Here is a 17921-nt window from a genome sequence, read left to right on the forward strand (position 1 = left end):
ATGTCTTCTGCAACTACTACTGCAGCTACAGAGTGATTCAGACAACAAAGTAACAAACAGTCTACCCATCCGGATAGATAGTTTAATGTGAAATTGTTGGATACTTTTACTTGGCAAGTTTTTATATAGTCATTTTTGTTAATCGTTCAGTGTTTCTTTGAAGAAATGTGTGCAAAATGTAGTCTTAAAGATGCAGTTAAGTGGAATATTGATGTTAACCTTTCAGCTCTTTTCCCCCTGTACTGATATCCCATTGATTTACATGTTAAAATGGGCTCTAACTGTGTTGTATCCCAACAAACCAACAAAAGCATTTATATCAAAGGAAGTGGAAACGCCATGACATTGTGTCTTGCCGTACAGACACATGTGGGAGGTACAGTAGAAAGATCACAGAAGACGGCCCACATTATTTTTGACGAAATGGGTAGTGTGTTAACTGAACCAACTGCTTCTACCTGCACCATGCCATAATTTTGTTTATAAAAATACACTGTGAAAAGCGTCCACCCCCCTATATCAGACCCCATAGATTTGTCGTTTAAAAGACGTATCCATTTTTTCCTGGAAAAGTAATCCTAAATTAGTCATTTTGGTAACAAAAAGCATGAACAATGTTTGCAACTTTAAGCAGAGTGGAAATACAGTGCAGTTCATCCAATTTGTCATTATTCTCTGATTGCTTTGCAGGGAGCAACGATAAGGCGTGACGATCACACAGGAGCCATCCTCGTGGCCCGGATCATGAGAGGAGGGGCAGCCGACAGAAGTGGTCAGTTTTACTTCTTTTGTCTACCAAAACATTTGTATATGAGTCAAATTTGAAAGTGATTTATCTCACAACAGGATTACGTCCAGTGTGCAACATAGAAGGGATGTGTTCAGGAATTATCCTTGCACCTGAATCCACCAGTTCTGTGCCATATGTTGTCCTTTTCCACTTTGTAAATATGAACATGAATGGCATGTGTACTGCCAAGCTCTGCTTGTTGTCCACATGTTTTCAGTTTGATTTTGTGTTCATTGTGTCCATTCTGTTTTTCAGTTTTGCCACAGTGACGCCAAAGGCAAATTTCCACATGTGTGGACAATAATGTTTTGATTCTTTTCCAATCTTAAATGCCACCACAACGATAAACAGTAATCTGGTGTACTGTACACATCCCCAGGCTTTGTGAGCACTGGGCTTTTACACAGTAGCTCACTTATATTAGAATAATGACATTTCAGTGTGATTGTAGATATGTTAACTTTGCGTTTGTGTGTGGCAGGACTGATTCACGTAGGAGATGAACTGAAGGAGGTCAATGGAATCCCTGTGGATGACAAGAAACCAGAGGAAATCATTCGTATTCTGGTAAGCCCCATCTGTTTGTGTGTGTGTGTGACTGCATTCTGCCGTGTGTGTATGTTCTGTCCAAGGGTTTCTCCCGTGTTTCAGCTCTATTCTCTTGGTGAAAATAACATTCCTTGTTTGTCATGGCAAAAAAACCTCCCCCAAGTCACCTCACATCACAGTGCTGAAAACTCTGGCCATTCTCTACAAGTCTTTACTTGCCTTTGAACCACATGCATCGAGCCACACAGTCCCCCTGGATGAGATTGATGCTTAGTAGTTCCTCCAGGCTCCACCACAGGCCTCAAATAAGCTCCGCCATGGGCCTGAACTCTGCCAGGGGAGACAACTGGAGAGGAAAGAGAGAGTCTCTTAAACTCTGTAGGCCTTCTCAGACACAAAGGCCTCCGGAGCTGATGATAGCTTTCAACACTCCTCCTTTTACCCCCCCCACACACGCGCTATCCCTGCCAAGGAGAGTCATCCAATCCTAATAACCCTTCCATTGTTGAAAAGTCAAACAGTGCTTTGCATTATGTGACTTTCATTGGATTAGGTGCTTTGTGAAATATTTGCAGGACAGATGAGTAGTGTTTCCACCCCCTCCCTTTGTACCTAAACTGGTGTATCTATTTTGTTTTTCCCAAAATTCAGGCCCAGTCGCAAGGAGCCATTACCTTTAAAGTTGTCCCATGCGTCAAGGAGGATGCGCCAACCAAGGAGCAAAAAGTAGGTCTTTTCCTGGCTTAATCGTTATATTATTTTTATATATATATGGTTACACCCATTCACATAAAAAACAAAAACAGAGCTTCTCTGCTCCAGCATGATGCCTTTTTGTTGGATTCAGAACATCTGTAAGGAAATAATGTATGAACAAGGAAAGAGAGGTGTAAAATGGTAATGAGAAGAGGGAATACAGTAGTTAAAAGGAAATTTATCCATACTAATATAGAAATGCTACCTGAGTTTCAGTACCAATAACACATTAGGGACACCTTACGTCTGCATGTTTTAATACAAAAACTATTTTTTTCTAAAGAGAAACCCTGTTTTATCTTAAACAAGTCCCCTTCACATATTCAAATGCATTCAAACCTAGACTCACTACCACACCCAGTTGCTTCTGTCAGATTGTTGCTCCAGCATCCCTCTATCTTTCCCCCCATTTTAGGCATGTTGATATCTAATTAATACGTCTCTTAGCCATCCACAACTTACATAAGCGTAGTCACTAACTCTCGTTTTGAAGGGTACAACGGACACTCGTGCAGCTCAAAGTGTGTTTACCGGATTTCATGGAAACAGAGACAGTGGCTTCAGAAACGATTCTCCCACCTTCACTGACAGCCCTAGTAGGCTTGCTGTGGTAGTTGGTGTTACCGGTGTTAGAAGGTGATCTGGCATCCCCCGATTACATTACTTGCCCACCACCGTTTTGTTTTAAAGAAATAAAACCCATTTAGTTCATTTTCGAGTATCATCAGTACCATCAAATTAAAAATTCATTTGTCATTCAGTCATTTCTAAGGGCTAGATTTATCAAGCCGTTTGCGCCTGTTTCCAGGCGCTAATTAGTCGCAAAGACGGACGTAACCGATGCGGGCTATTTACGAACAGGGCGCACTTGGGTAAAATGGCAGATTGTCTGCCACATGAGCGAGAAGAGACAAGTTGCGCTTTCAATATGCGTTCGTGGGAGGGTCGTGGGGAAAGTGGGAGTTCCACCCAAAAAGGTGGGAGGATAAGCGCAAAGTGCACCTAATTATATATTCCGTGGTATTTACAAAGACTGTCAGTAAGAGCGCCTCCTATTCTGGGGGGGGAAATTCTCCGCCTCTTTAAATCAGCCGCAATCGAAGTTTCCTCGTGACCTTTATGCCGCTGGTGAAATGGCAACAGTAATTTGAGCAAGACGAAGACATAGGCGAGGCTGAAAATATTTTTAACAGAAGAATCACACTTTGTCAGTGAACACAACATCATTAAGCGTTACAGATCAAGCAGCCATGCAATATTAGAGTTACTGGAAGAAATCAAAGATGAAATTGAATCTCCCACTCAGCGTTCACATCCCACTCCAGCAGTTGTTAAACTCCTCTCTACATTACAAATATTGGCATCAGTATCATTTCAAACAGTCATAGCATCAGCAGTGGGAATATCGCAGTCTGCACCGCTTTGCTACAGCGCAATTTACGGTCTAGTGGGCGGAGAAAGACGCTGATTGCCTGATGGGTGTCAGGGTTGATAAATACTACGCAAACTGTGGAAGCATAGCGTGCGCTATTACCGAACTCGCATAAACAGACGCAGCGCAAACTGCGCTAGTGTTAGTAAATTAGGCCCTAAGAGTGTTATCAATACTTAGTTGAACGACAGACGCCGTCCATCCATTCATCCACCGCTTATCCGGTGTCGTGTCGGGGGGCCAACAGCTCCAGCAGGGGACCCCAAACTTCTCTTTCCCAAGCCATATCAACCAGCTCTGACTGGGGGATCCCGAGGCGTTGCCAGTCCAGTGGTGGAGATATAATCCCTCCACCTAGTCCTGGGTCTTCCCGGAGGCCTTCTCCCAGCTTGACGTGCCTGGAACACCTCCCTAGAGAGGCATCCAGGGGGCATCCTTACCAGATGCCCGGACCACCTCAGCTGACTCCTTGTGCGCCGCTTTGCGCCGGGTGTAAGATAGAGCCTTTAGTGTTATGTTACTTTTTAAATGTTGTCATGTAGATATACTAGAAGAAAAGGTAAAGATGATCTGTCCAGACATTTAACATGAGCTAAAGATGTGCCTTTATCTTTAGCTGTTGCATCCATTTTGAGGGTGGTTTAACAGCCACTCCAACCAGCACTCCATCATTCTCACCCATTGCGGTGCTGAGGTGATACACTATTTCTCACACACTCTATCAGTAGTAGACAGAGGCTGGATCAACCTAAAGCTCCAGGGTCGAAGGCAGCTTATCATTACTTACAATGCAGCCCACCCTGCATGTGTAAGAGAAGTGTACGGGAAGGGTGGGCCACTTACATCCTTTGTCATCGTGTAATGGTTGAAACTGTCTGGCCCGTCTGATATATAGTCTGCCGGTGCCAAACACTCAGCTACTCCTTTAATGAAAATAGCCTGTACGCTTACATCAGGTAGTGTAGATACACCAAGGGGCAGCTAAGTGGCTGAGCATCTACAGGCCAAATAAACTCAGCCAAGGGAGAAGGAGATTTCAGTGTGTAGATGTATGAGTGTGTTCTGTCGGAGGGTTTAGCAGCCAAAGCGGCTGTTATGACCCAAACAAAACATCTCTGTCTGAAACATAATTTTACTACATGGCACAAAGCACTCTTTAAATCAACAGGACATCGAAAAAATGCAATCTCTCCCCCTCTCTTCCTTGTTTTCTCTTCTCTCACACATACACACTTTCTTTCCCTCTCTTTCCACATGTACTGAGGTGTCTTAGGAGTGATAACTCATTTTGACAGATCTCAATTTGGACAGAAGATGCAGCAAGGTGCTGTAGGTTGCAGCTTGCCGCCCACACCAGGGAAAAGATGTCAGAGATTTTTCCACTATAAGGGCCAACGTCTTTTGTGTTGATGATTTGCGTCCACCCCCACTGCCAAAGCCAATTAGACCAACTCCTTAAAGAAAAAAACAACTTTTTGTTTCTCAATGTGGAAAGATTGCTGATTATTAGATTGTGTTTAGGATAAGAGAACGTCAGCGGGTGGAACAAAGCACTTCCAACTGGAGCCTCTGACTCAGGAGATGTTAATTCTCGCCACACTTGGAAGATGGTGACAGGGCTTAGTCCATCCTAAGTGTTGAGGGAACCACATGCAGAAACTTACTTGGCTAGCAGTTGCAGGTTTCAACTTCTGATTGCAATGACCTTTCTAGAATAATCAACCTGAGCGTTGGTGAAGCACCTTCTGGGGGTTCACGCTCTACGCAATGGAGGGAAAAGTCATTAACAGTGAACCGTTGTGTTTCCTGTTGTGCCCTCAATCCAGCTCTTTGTTTTCTTCCCCGCCCCTCCTCTGCTGTATGTCCAGGTGTTTGTGAAGGCGCTCTTTGACTACGACCCTAAGGAGGACAAAGCCATCCCATGTAAAGAGGCTGGACTGGCCTTCAAGAAGGGCTCTATCCTTCAGATCATGAGCCAAGATGATGCAACCTGGTGGCAGGCCAAACACGAAGGGGAAGCCAATCCCCGTGCCGGCCTTATCCCGTCCAAACAGTTCCAGGAGAGGTAAGAAACAACTCCACTTAGATCAGCCTGTCCTGTCTACCGTTCCCGCTTAACAAGGCTGGCCCAAACTGTCTTTACTGCTGTCACTGTCGCACACGTTTCACCCTCTTTCTCTTTTTCTCCTCAGTTTCTACGTTTTTTTTTTTCTTTCTTGCTTCACGCGCCAGAATATTCTGGATTTCCGCACAATGTCTGGCCCCGAAATGAGTAATGACAGAAAATGATAGTGCTGGTACTGATCCACTTTGGATGGCAAGTAGATGGAAAATCGCACATCAGTGTGCGCTCGGACAGCCGCACTTGATGTGCAACACAGAGCTCAGGAGGCTGGGGCAGTTTCTTGGCACCGTCCAAGAGCATCGGAGGAGCGAGGAGAAAAAAAACACACACACACACAATAAAGAAAGAGAGAAGAGCAAAAGAAAATAGAGAAGATTCACACATTCAGATTTAACCCTGCAGTTTTGTTAATAGCAAGTGCGTTTCTCTATCTCGTCCTCACACCATCTCCCTGCTTTTCTTTCACCAGTCTCGGCTGACGGAATGAAACTGGTTGATATTGAAGCGTAGCAGCGAGTGTTTATTATTCCCTACGCGGTCATGAAAACTGATGGTTTTATTGTGCCTTTTTCTCTCTCTTTCTTTATCCTCCTCTCTCTTCTTCCAGGAGATTTGCCCTGTGGCGACCTGTTGCGACGCTCCCGCCCCAGAAGACCTTGAGTCGACGATCATGTAAGTATCTGCTGTGATAGGCCCTAACAAACCAACAGGTGGGTGGGTTTAGGGGTGGTAATGCAGATGAAGGGATAGTAACAAACAAACCGTGGAAGCTAGGGATGTTATTAAGGACCCATCTCTGCACTCTGAGGCGACTGCTGAAGCCTGTGGCACAGTTGCACTGCTTCACGCCTGTCATCAGAGGAAGTGGTGTGTCTGGATTTACCTTCCTGTCTGCTCCATGTTTTACTCTCACAGTCTCTTGCCAGACTCTCTTTTCTCTGTCCCCCTCTGTCTCTCCATCTGTTGATGTGGTCTAAGTCATGCAGGGGCTTTAATGCGAAGAGGGGAGGAGGTTTGCCCTCTGGAAAACCTCTCCGAGCCTTTACACCTTCCAGCCAACACACCAGCCTGCCTACCCATCCAGCTCACCTCTCCACATCTTAAAGCGCTCAACGACGGATTAATGATCTGATGCTAGACCTACAGATGTGATGGGGGGGCAACACTGATCCGCGGAGCCCATTATCACGAGCCTATACGGTGAACCCAATCCTAGCCAGTCAGTGCTGCAATGTTAGGGAGAACGCATCAGCAGGAGTAATGTGCTATAATAAGCCAGTATGTGGGAGATCAGGAAATGGGGGAGGATTATAGCTAAATTACCCTTATAAATCAAAGATTGTTGATTGCTTCATAATGAAGACAGAAGACATAAACCATGTTACACAAGAAAAGGACAGCAGCAGAAACAATTAGGTATGACCTACAGACCCTGGTTTTAGGTTTAAGACGAGAAAAGAGCCACGAGCCAATGAGAGTGAGGAAATGCTGCAGGCTTCAAGTATTTTACAGCATAACTTTGAATTAGCCAGCCTCATTTTTTAATAGAGGGCAATTCCGAACAGTAAGGGCTTTGATGGTTATGCTGTGAGCGAACTTTACTGTCAAGTTTAGAATGACCAGGGCCACTGTTTTGGGATTTATGGCCGATTACATTTCAAAATTTTAAACTGAAGTGCCAATTGGGATGTCACACAGTTGTCTTTTGCTGTAGACCAACAACTGTCTTCAAAAACAAGCCTGCAACTGAGGAATGTTAATTTAACAGCAATAGTTGAACATCTTCTCCACCTTCACTCCCATCAGCCACCAAAAAGAGAAGTAGGCCTAAGGAGTGTGCAGTAGAGGTCTGCACAGCCATCCAGTCTAAAACAGTAACAGTAATGATTTCTGTTTCCCAATAACTCACAACAACGTAGAATACGTTTCAAGACGAAATTGGCCAATTTTGCACATTTTAAAGCTGTGCCCACCTGTTGCGGCTGCTGTGCACGCCAAAATCGTTCGCAGGACTTTCTTTTAGCACCTGACTGAAAATCCCTGTAAATGATTACCTGAAGTCTCAAAATGACAAAGACATCACTTATGATTTACAAACAGTTGCCAAATAGCAATTTGGTTTGTGTATGGTGAGCTACAGTGCATGAACAGAAGCCTATCCAGTTGGCATTGTGACTGCACATTACAATCAGACTGCATTTGCATGCCTGTAGCCATGGAGGAAGAAAACATGCTGCCAATATCTGCTGTGGGTCTTTGCAGAACTTGTGGGCCAACTCGCCCCACACAGACCTAAGTCGACAGCTTAATGACATCACGCTCTTTACTTGACATTTGCGTTTTTTTGTGATATTCAAAACTGAAAAAGATTTTTTTTTTAAATGTCCCTCATGCAACAAAACCATTATCCATATGTTATCCTACATGGTGGAAACCTTGTATGTCCAAAACTGTTGTTTTTCAGGAAATGAGAAAAGGCTCATTTGAAACAGACGAAGTCAGGTGAAATTGCTTTGTCACTTTTTAAATATTTGAATAACCCACAGAATTACCTAAAAAGGGACCAATAGCATTGATTTATGAAAAAAAAAGACGAAATATGGAGATACGAGGTTTTTGCCGGACAGCGACAATACATTCCATATTTTTCCTCTCTGCTTCACATCAGCTACAAGCTTATTATTCCAAATGCCTCCTTTTCTACACAACTTTCCTGTCCTCCCTGCTTGTATCCTTGCTATATACAGTATATTTGCCTATATCTTTATATTCCTAACCATATATTTAGGCTTAATAAGAGTGCATAGGTTGTCCTCTGCAATGTACAACATGTATCCCTCCTTTCATTCTGCATTTTAAAACAAATGAACTCTCTGAAAAATACACCCAATTGTACTTGGCTTTATAGGTCTGCTCTGGTCTTACAATGACCCCATTGATCCAAAACCTAGTTCTTATAGGCCATATTTTTCACCGCAGATTACCACTTTGGGACGAACATGTACTTGTTTCCCTCAACATGGCATCGACCCCTTAATGTAACGTGACTCTTTCAATATGGAGCTCCGAAATAACCAACAGAGCTACGCTGACCACCTCTAAACTTAGCATTAGGAACTTTTACCTCCGATTTTAAGCTCCCGGGTGAATTATGGATGTTGTCATTTCCTGGTTATGTTCAACCGCGTACTGGCATACATGGTGCAGGATGGCCAAAAATAGCCTGCTAAAGAGTTAAAGACAGACAGTGCTGTACTGTTCCCTTACTATTTCATTTTAATGGCCCAGTTCCTCTTATGAGTTATGGGATTTGTAACCACCCCCACCCTCTCTCTATGCACAGAAGGCAGGTGTAAAATGTAGTAGAGTCCGCTGCAGCCCATACCAAAGGAACATAAGTCTCCTTTTGAGCTGTAGCTTAACTTTCTTTGTTATGTCATACATACTGTAAGCATTAGTTGTTTGTACAGCAGAAGTAGTAGGAAGTCCCTTGACATGGCCCTCTCACTACTAGATGAATAACTGGGGAATGATAACAGTTCACTCTTTGTTCTTGCACATTCGTGTCTCAGTGTTAAAAAAATAAATAAAAAAAGAAACTAAATTAGAGAAAAATGTTGGATCAAGTTGGAGTATTAAGCAACGAGTTGAGTGAATAAAAGTGAACGGTGTAAAAGAAAAAAAACCTTACAAAAGAGGAAATGCAGGAAAGTGAATTTTTTTTTTATGGATTGACTGAAGGAGGAATACTGTAGATGGAAAGGGAAACAGTCGAGGGGTCACTTTCTGTAGCCGATGTGGCCCTGCAGAGTCGTGGTGGCTGGGTCAAGAGAGGTGGATGGAGAAAAAGTTTGGATCCTGGCCCCCTGGACGCTGGGCCCTGGGGCCATAAACTGCAACCTAATTGAAGGATACCGTGGAGACCCCGCTGTTACTGAGCGGAGGACAGAGGTGGTGATTGAGGAGGGGGTCCCTTTATCTCTCTCTCTCTTTCCAGCCCGGGAGCTCTGTCGGCTGGAACAATATTGGTGTTGGCGAGGGGCTGCGGCGAGTATTGCTTAACCGTGTCCATTTTCGTCTAACTTTTGCAAGATATAAATAATCCCTTTCCTCACTGTTGCTCTCGCAGCTTTCATGGATTCTTCCTCGGTTATGAAACTGATGTTTAAAGTGCCATCAGTTCAAGTCAATTATTAATCTGGTACAGGGGTTAAATCAACTATTTTACATCTATTGTTGTCAACCTGGCCTAGGTGCCCGCCCCCCCAGCTCCCTTCCATCAATATCTGACTCTGCTCCAGCTTTCCCATCTGTTTTCTCTGAACATACTAACGGCTCTCTGGGCTTTCATACAGCATGTCTGTTCCTCTGTCTGACATGCAAACCTCTCCACTGTCTGATTGTTTGGTTTGGTTCGCAGTCTGCCAAACACGTGGACACACTTATCGCTCACCTTGGGGTCTTTCTACGTCTCTCTCCATACATTACAGCACTATCCCTCTCACTTTCGCTCCCTCTCTCTCCAGCGAGCGACTGAACCATTTCGAAATGCTGACCAAGATCGGTCTTGAGTGGCCCTGAACCTGGCCCTGTGTTCAATTTATCAGTCAATTTCCTTTTTAAACCCTTACAGACGCTTGAGTAGATTTCAAGGGCGCAGTGGGTGCGGGAGAAAAGTTCCATTTGATTCTCAAAGGTCAGAACCAGATAAACCTTGGAGACCACCCTTGACGTTTTTATAGATCAAGTTGTGATCGTTTCCCTTCGTGTAAAAATTCCCTGATTGATTCATTGTCAGTATCCAAATGAGTGATATTATATGAAGTCAGCTTTTTAATACAGACCAGCTCTGCTCTGTGTTTCATTTCATCGCTTCCTCATCCTGACTTTGAATAATCAGCTCTGCATCCGAAAGATGCATGACAAAGATCTCCCTCTGTGTCATCTGGAAAATTCCACTGGTCTCATGTTGGTTGTTTAAAAAGGAGAGAGATACAGCGAGCAAGAGAGAAAGTGACAGCGTCCAGTTTGTTCAAGGAGAAGGCCATCTATATGCTTGCTGCCCGCGAAGGTGACATCAGCCCATAACTCAGTGCTGTTTACAGGCTGCTGACTAGGGGTCATTCCTTTGTTTCTTCCTGCAACATAAGGAGAAGCAAGATTGTCTTACAGTACTGACACTGTATGTTTGACTGTGCCAGATATAATCCATACAACTAAAGTATAATCCAAAGACTAAAGATACCCACTATTTTATTTTTCTCTAATTGGTAGTACAACTTGGATGATCGTTTATAGTCGTGGTGATGATGACGAGGACAATAACAAGAATGGGTTTGTGGATGACCTACTATTCAACGACAACGTTATCTTCGCTTCACCTGTTTAACTGACTTTAGCAGTTTAGATAACACACTCGACTGCCCTGCAGTTACATTACTGCTGTTGGCATTAAAAAAAACGTTCTGGCTTGGCTGGGGTTCCACGTTGGCCTGGCGGCCACAGCCACAGACCTGTGCAATTATAGTAGAAACACTGTAACCGTACGCGTTTCTTTCCTCTCCGTACCTAGTTGCGATGTTGTCATATTGCTGTGTTTCCTAATAACTCACAGTAAAATGCTTCTTTTAAAATATGGATTTTTTTTATCACATAAGAAAAAATATGTTTCAAGCCCAAATTGGACAATTTTGCACTTTTTAGAACTGTGCCCACCTGTTGCGGCTGCTGTGTATTCCACAATCGTTCGCAGGACTTTCTGTTGCACTTGACTGAAAACTCCTGTAAGTGATTCCCTGGCATGCAGTCTCAAAATGACAAAGACATCACTTATGATTTACAAACAGTTGCCAAATAACAATTTGGTTTGTGTATGGCGAGCTACAGTGCATGAACAGAAGTCTATCCAGCTGGCATTGTGTCTGCACATTACAATACAGTAAGACTGCATTTGCATGCATGTTGCCATTGAGGAGGAAAACATGCTGCCAATATGTGCTGTGGGTCTTGCACAGCACTTGCACATTAGCGGTTTAGATAACATACTCGACTTTCCTGCAGTTACATTACTGCTGTTGGCATTTAAAGAAATTCTGGCCTGGCTGGGGTTCCCGTTGTGGTGGCCCGCCAGGCCTGTACAATTATAGGGCAAACACTGTGACCGTTGGTGTTTCTTTCCCCTCCGTACCTCCCCTCCATAGTCGCGATGTCGTCATATTTCCAGCTTTAGCAGTTACGATGATTAGTACAATGTCATTATAACCAATAAAAACAACAGCAAAAACTACAAAAATAAGTTATAATAAACTAGAATTATCCTTTAACAAACATTACATCCGCTCGTCTTTCTGTTTATCTCATCCATCCTTTCCCTTCATTCCAACACTACCCTCTCCCCTTCTGTCATCCTTTGTGGTGAATCTTTGGTATGTGGGCGACATGTGATATGGGGGGGGCTTGCAGCACCCTGTAAGCCTGGTTAGCTGACTGGTACCCTGGTTGACGGCACAATGAGAAAGTTGGCGGCCGCAATTTGGGCGGCCATGGCTCCCTGCGCTCAGTAAATGACAGGCTTGGCTGCCACCATCACTGCAGGCCTGGCCACTCACATACACATCATCATGACTTCAGCCCATTCTCACTGCTCTCAAAATGTTTCTTTGGGCCGGCGGGTGAAATGCGCTCTCAGAAAAGGCACAGGACAAGGTTTCCCAGCATTTAAGCATTTTAAGAATAGGCCGTGCCCTGTCGATTTACATTCTGCAGTGTTATCACATGGTGTTTCATTAGACTAGGAATGTACAAGGCCATAAAGCAATGCAAAGCATTCCTGTGGCAGATAGGCACCAGATGAAAGCCTTCCACGGTGTAAAGGACAGCACTTGGAAGGATTCGGATATCTTAATCATTCTCATATTGTCCTAGTTGTTTCCTCTTTCAAGTCTGCCTCTGTCTTCCTCCTCTACAATTACCTCTCATCCTACTCAAAATGTGGCTTAGGTGCTGGTTTAACTTAAAATGTCACACTGCAGCGTAAGGAGGGCAACATCAGTAGGAACATTGCTGTGAACACTACCATGTTAAACAAGATGTCAGATAAAGGCAGACACTTTTGGCTCTACACTCTCTCAGGACTGGTGTTTTAGCACAACTGTTTTGGCTAGTCATTAACTCCGGCTGTGACATAACATGTCCCTGAGCTGCGGTGCGCTCTGGGAAATGAACGCGCTGTTGTAAGTCAAGCAACATACTGTGCTGGATGGTGCCATGTATGTTTTGATTTAACCTTGTTTGGCTAAAATGGGAACACGTGAAGGGGAGGAAGCATGTATAAGTGCCTCCAAATGTTCATGGATTCATAAACCAAACACACACACAGATACTGTATACTGATCTAGAATCAGCTACCTTTTTGGAAACCATCATCTTATAGCTGTTTGGATGGCACTCCTAAACATCTGCAGGGATTTCAAATGCTACCTTAAAACCTTTTGAATTTAAATATGTCTCTTTCTGTGAACTCACAGTGGATGCACCACAGAAATGTACCAAAGACTGGGTCTCACTAGGTAACGATGGATATAAATGTGTTCTAGCAAAATAAAAAACAGTAGAAATGTTATTTTGTAGAATGTCAAAGTTCATTCTTATAGTTTGATGAAAATACAGTAGTTAGAAAAAGAAAATCTGAACACAAGGTCCAGTTAGTAGTTAGCTTTTAACTGTATCTCTTGGTCTTCATCAGTGGATGGAGTTTACTTGGTTGTCATCACGTACCCTGGATAAAACTTCGGTTTGGGGTTACGTTCTTCCTCCAAAGTTCCGTACTTTGTTAATGTCATGACAACTGAGCCATCTCCATGTTAACTGAGCATACATGACCTATTGATAAAGACCACCAGTTGCAGTTGAAATCTTCGGGCTACTAAGTGGACATTGAGTTAGTTTGTTTTTGTTAAAGTAATGTAGTAATTCTTGTGTTGTATTGTTACATTAATGTAGTAATTTTACTTTTAGACACAATATCGATAGTAGTTTTTCACAAACATTACAAAATGAAATAGAATTATGGGCTATTTAAATTTTGTATAACAAATGACTCAACTCAAAGCAATATTTTAATATGGATGTGTCATATTGTTGAGTACTAGTGTACTGTATAACAGAGAGATACAGACTTAACTGTAGCTCAAATTAGAGTATTTCACATAAGATATTAAGATGTTAACTCTTCTTTTTGTCATTTGTTTGTCTTTTGTTTTGCTTTTCTAAGACGATGTGGCCGTAGAGTTTGGTAGGTTTCCTCTTCTTTATTCTCTCATCTCTTCCAACTTACTTTTTGTAATCCAAAATGTTCTCTAACTGTGACTCATTTCCATTCCTTGCTTCTATTGCACTCACAGCTGAGGAGATCGAAGGTACTACTTGTCTGACATCTCCCATTGAATAGGACCTAACTGGCTGATAGTGTTGCAGCACACAGTCCAACCATTTGTGATTGGTTCCCCTTCATAATTTCTGTGTGTAACGAAAGGTCTCCCTCTCACCTCTGCTCTCCATCCTTCTTGTTTTCATTTGGCCTTGTCTTCTTAAGTCAAAGCTAATAACTCTTAAAGGGGGCGCGTCAAACGTCACTGTCAATTCCTCCTTTTAAAAACTGTGAAGAGTTTGCAGGCTATTGGCTTTTGCATTGTACAAAGCCCCATCTTTCACCAGCTAACTTGTCATTGCCATTAGAGTGGACATCGCTTGGAGAATCATTCCTTCACATGGCAGTAGTCATAAGTAATACTAAGTCATAAGTAAGCCGAACTAACTCATAACATTAAATTATTTAGTGACTTCCAAAAAACATCTAAAGCAATGGCCAGGGATGTAATGGACTGTAAACCTAAATTAATATAACTTTTATTTTGTGTGGGTGGCCTAGATTTTGTAAAGTCAATTCATACTATTATTTCTATAGGAAAAAATAAAGAAAAACATTTGCCATCATGTTGGTAGTCATTTGCCTCATGATGCATCTGCTGGAGGTCTTAGTTAACTTCTCCTTCTATTTACCACTACATCATTGGCTATCACTCTGGACAAAGTGGACCTAATTAACTGAAACTCCACCAACATACAGTAAATAAAATAAAAAAATAAAATCTGTTGTCTTGTACGTATGTTGACTGTACCTGTATGTTCTTTCTCTTGTATTTCTATGGACCTTCACCTCTCCGGTATGTGGTTGGAGGGGTAGGTGCCTGACTACTCTCTTTAACATGATGTTGTGCCTCTCTTCTGGCTTCTCCTCCTTTTCTCTTCTCATCACCAGAGGATGCTGACTATAGTAGCGGATTCCACCTAGGTGAGAGATGTTGTCTTCTCTTCCTTTTGTCCTCTGCCCTCCTGACGTGGCTGTTCCTTTTAATGCATTAACAGTGGAGTCGGTGGCCAAGATTGTGTTAGATTTACATGTGTTCGCTCCATTAATCCTTCCTTGACCCTTCAGTTCTTCCTTCATAGACGAGCCTTTATAGTGTGTGCCATGTTAAACAGACATTACACTGACAAATGGTTATCTGCTTTTCATAATCTACTTGACATATTGCTCTAACTCCCACAGTGTTTTGGTACAACTGATTCAACTTGGACTCCCATGTAAAACACAAAGAGTAGTTCTGTAGTGGTTCACTAGCCTACAGTGTGCTATTTTTGCTCCCTTGACAGTATGAGTCCACTGGCAGATCATGTCATGGATTTGCAGAATGTAGTACTTATCCTGTTCTGCTCTGCTGTGGGTCTGAAGACGTCTTTGAGAATGGTTCTGGATGGATCTGTGTTAAAAGGACGGCTTGTTTTCCACGCTTTGTTCTGGAGGTCCGGCCGAGCGCCGGTTTCGTTGATGTGGTCCCGGTCAGACTTAATGACAATTACCATGGCCCGCTTTGGTTCTGCAGCCCTTTTCAGAGAACTGCTTCCAATTCTCTGTCTTGTACAGAAATGTTTCCCATCATGCTTTTATTACCACTGTCATTTTCCCGACAAATCATAAGGTATCGTCCCTCTGGAGGACCACAGGCAGTACTAACTGGCTCATACACAAATCCTCTGTCCATCCATCTGCCTTTTTCTTAAGTTGCTGTCTCTTTATTTCTCTCTCTGTCTCTCTATCCCATTCTGTCTATATTCAGATGTTGAGGTCAAGAGGTGAACTGGCCTCAGAGCTCTCCATGCACATTACACAGTTTAGACTTTAGATTTCACAGGATATCCAGTGCACACGCAAGTTTATAAATACTGAGTTTGAGCCATGTCTGCCAAGCTCAATCAGGGTCATATCCCAAGGCCAAACTTTGCCAAACACCAGTCCATTTTTTTCACTCCTCTCTGTCGCCTTCGGGCTTGCCCTTACTGTCACCCTGCCTCCTCCATGGGGTCAATGACCTCAGCCTCTCCTCTTCCTCCTCAGTACCTAAACGACATCCAGCACTCTAGCTGGTTAGCAGCATTTCTTGACTCCAGCAGCCCAGAACGAGGTTTAACTGTTATGAGAGAACCTCAGGAGGAGGAGAAGAAAAAATTGGGAGTTATAATAACATCTTCTCTGTGTGAGTACTTGCTGCATGGCTTTTCAGCCTGTTGGATGTGGTTGTATGATTTAGAGTTGGCTCGTCCCTAAAAGTTTGAAATCCTAGAACGTACAGATGCTTTTGCAATGCTACTGAGGTTGCATGGGGAAAGAAAGGAGGCGGTGGGAGGGGGTAGGCAGTTGTTGTCCATAGTTCTTGGTTTGTTTTCCCTACATGCCTCTCTCAGTGATGCAACGTCTGTAAGGGCCTTTGCCAAAAGCGATCCTCGAGCACTACTGGGGGGGGGGCGAACAGATTCCTGTGCTCAGATGTTGCTTGAATTTAGAGCCATCAGACTAAAGAATAAAGTCTGATTTAGGAGGAGGAAAACTGTGTCCCATAATGCCTTCTTATCGGGCCTTTCTAGAAAACAGTGTTTGGAGACTTTCAATTCTTTACAGAATTTTTTGTGTAGAAAATGCACAAGATGTGTTTTTCAAATGACCCATCACTGCACTCTGCTCAAGTCACAACCAAAAAATCCATAACTTGCATTGTGATTATAGACGCATAGGCAGAGTGACCCATTACTAAAATAATCCCAAAAGGCACACACTGAACATCCAGAGAGAAAGATAAATTGATGGAGGGGCAAGCAAGTAGCTCCAAATCAGTTGAAGCTGAACGATCGTAGGCTGCGATATCCATCAGGCCTTCACAATCCAATTATGTCCAAATTATGAAAAAAAAAAAATGGAAAACTGTTATAAACTAAAATAAAAAATGAGTTCATCAATAGTTGGGAATGTGCAGGAGCCAACACATTTGGATTAGTGAGTTTTTCCCCCATCTATGTCCAAAGGAACCTGACTTTATAAGATTGAAATGATACGCATTTTTATGAGATCCATCATTTTGGTACAATAGGAGCAGGTTTATGCACTGGCTCGACAAGTGTCTTTTTTTTTTTTTTTCAGCATTAGCAACCAACCATTGTAGTTGTTTAAAGAGTCGGAAGAGAGACGTGGAATTTCCTTGACTGTGGCTTTGTTGTAGAGCATCTTCTCTGTCTGAACATCAGACTGATGAGACAAACGAGAAAGCAGGCATTTAGCCTTAGTACCTTTGGCATTCAGAGGCCCTTTTTGGCATGTTGAGAGTGGCTTCAAGGACTCCAGTAGAGGTAGAAGTACTTGTGTGCGTGCATGCGTGTGTGTTTGTGTGTTTTTTGCCAACACATAAGGCATCAGGCATCATTTTGAGACGAGACATTCCTGAGACCAAAGAGCTGTGGGATAAGACGAAGGGGAAAAACAAATAGTACTCGACGCAAATGGACCTCTTACAGCCAAAGATCTACAGCACTATTCCACCATATAAGCCTGTAACACTTGGGTTGGGTACCACTTTCCAAATGCTTTGTGCAGGGGCCGTGGAAACTACTCCCAGAATGTGTTCTCCCCAGATAGGAGTCTAATGAGTTCACCACCATGGACTGCTTTCTGATTTCAAATGTCACACCAAAAAACTTTACCTATCGCTTTCATTGCGTTTATTAATAGAGGAGTAAAGTACATTGGCATGGCTGAAATTTGACTGAAGCTTCCAGTGTCCAGAAGTTGGATCCAGTACTGTATAGACCAAGTGTGTCCAGAACTAGATGTTTGATACAGTCAAATATTCTAAGATCAGCCTTGGAGCCCACTTTACTAC

The 17921-nt window shown here is 43.0% G+C and overlaps 1 protein-coding gene across 5 annotated transcripts in view; it reads left to right on the forward strand.

The window, feature by feature from the left end:
- The window catches only part of mpp7a (membrane protein, palmitoylated 7a (MAGUK p55 subfamily member 7)), a 173412-nt gene that overhangs the window by 118896 nt on the left and 36595 nt on the right, over positions 1–17921 (forward strand). For 3 of the 5 annotated variants that reach the window (XM_039789958.1, XM_039789954.1, XM_039789955.1), the window contains 9 exons: positions 691–772; positions 1272–1357; positions 1991–2065; positions 5396–5592; positions 6260–6324; positions 13179–13220; positions 13925–13945; positions 14055–14069; positions 14972–15004. In XM_039789958.1, coding sequence (XP_039645892.1) covers positions 691–772; positions 1272–1357; positions 1991–2065; positions 5396–5592; positions 6260–6324; positions 13179–13220; positions 13925–13945; positions 14055–14069; positions 14972–15004 — 616 coding nt within the window. The remainder of the gene's footprint in view (positions 1–690; positions 773–1271; positions 1358–1990; positions 2066–5395; positions 5593–6259; positions 6325–13178; positions 13221–13924; positions 13946–14054; positions 14070–14971; positions 15005–17921) is intronic. The other 2 variants (XM_039789956.1, XM_039789957.1) reach the window with 2 other exon arrangements.

This window comes from Perca fluviatilis, chromosome 22 (genome assembly GCF_010015445.1).
Source record: "Perca fluviatilis chromosome 22, GENO_Pfluv_1.0, whole genome shotgun sequence".
NCBI lineage: Eukaryota > Metazoa > Chordata > Actinopteri > Perciformes > Percidae > Perca > Perca fluviatilis.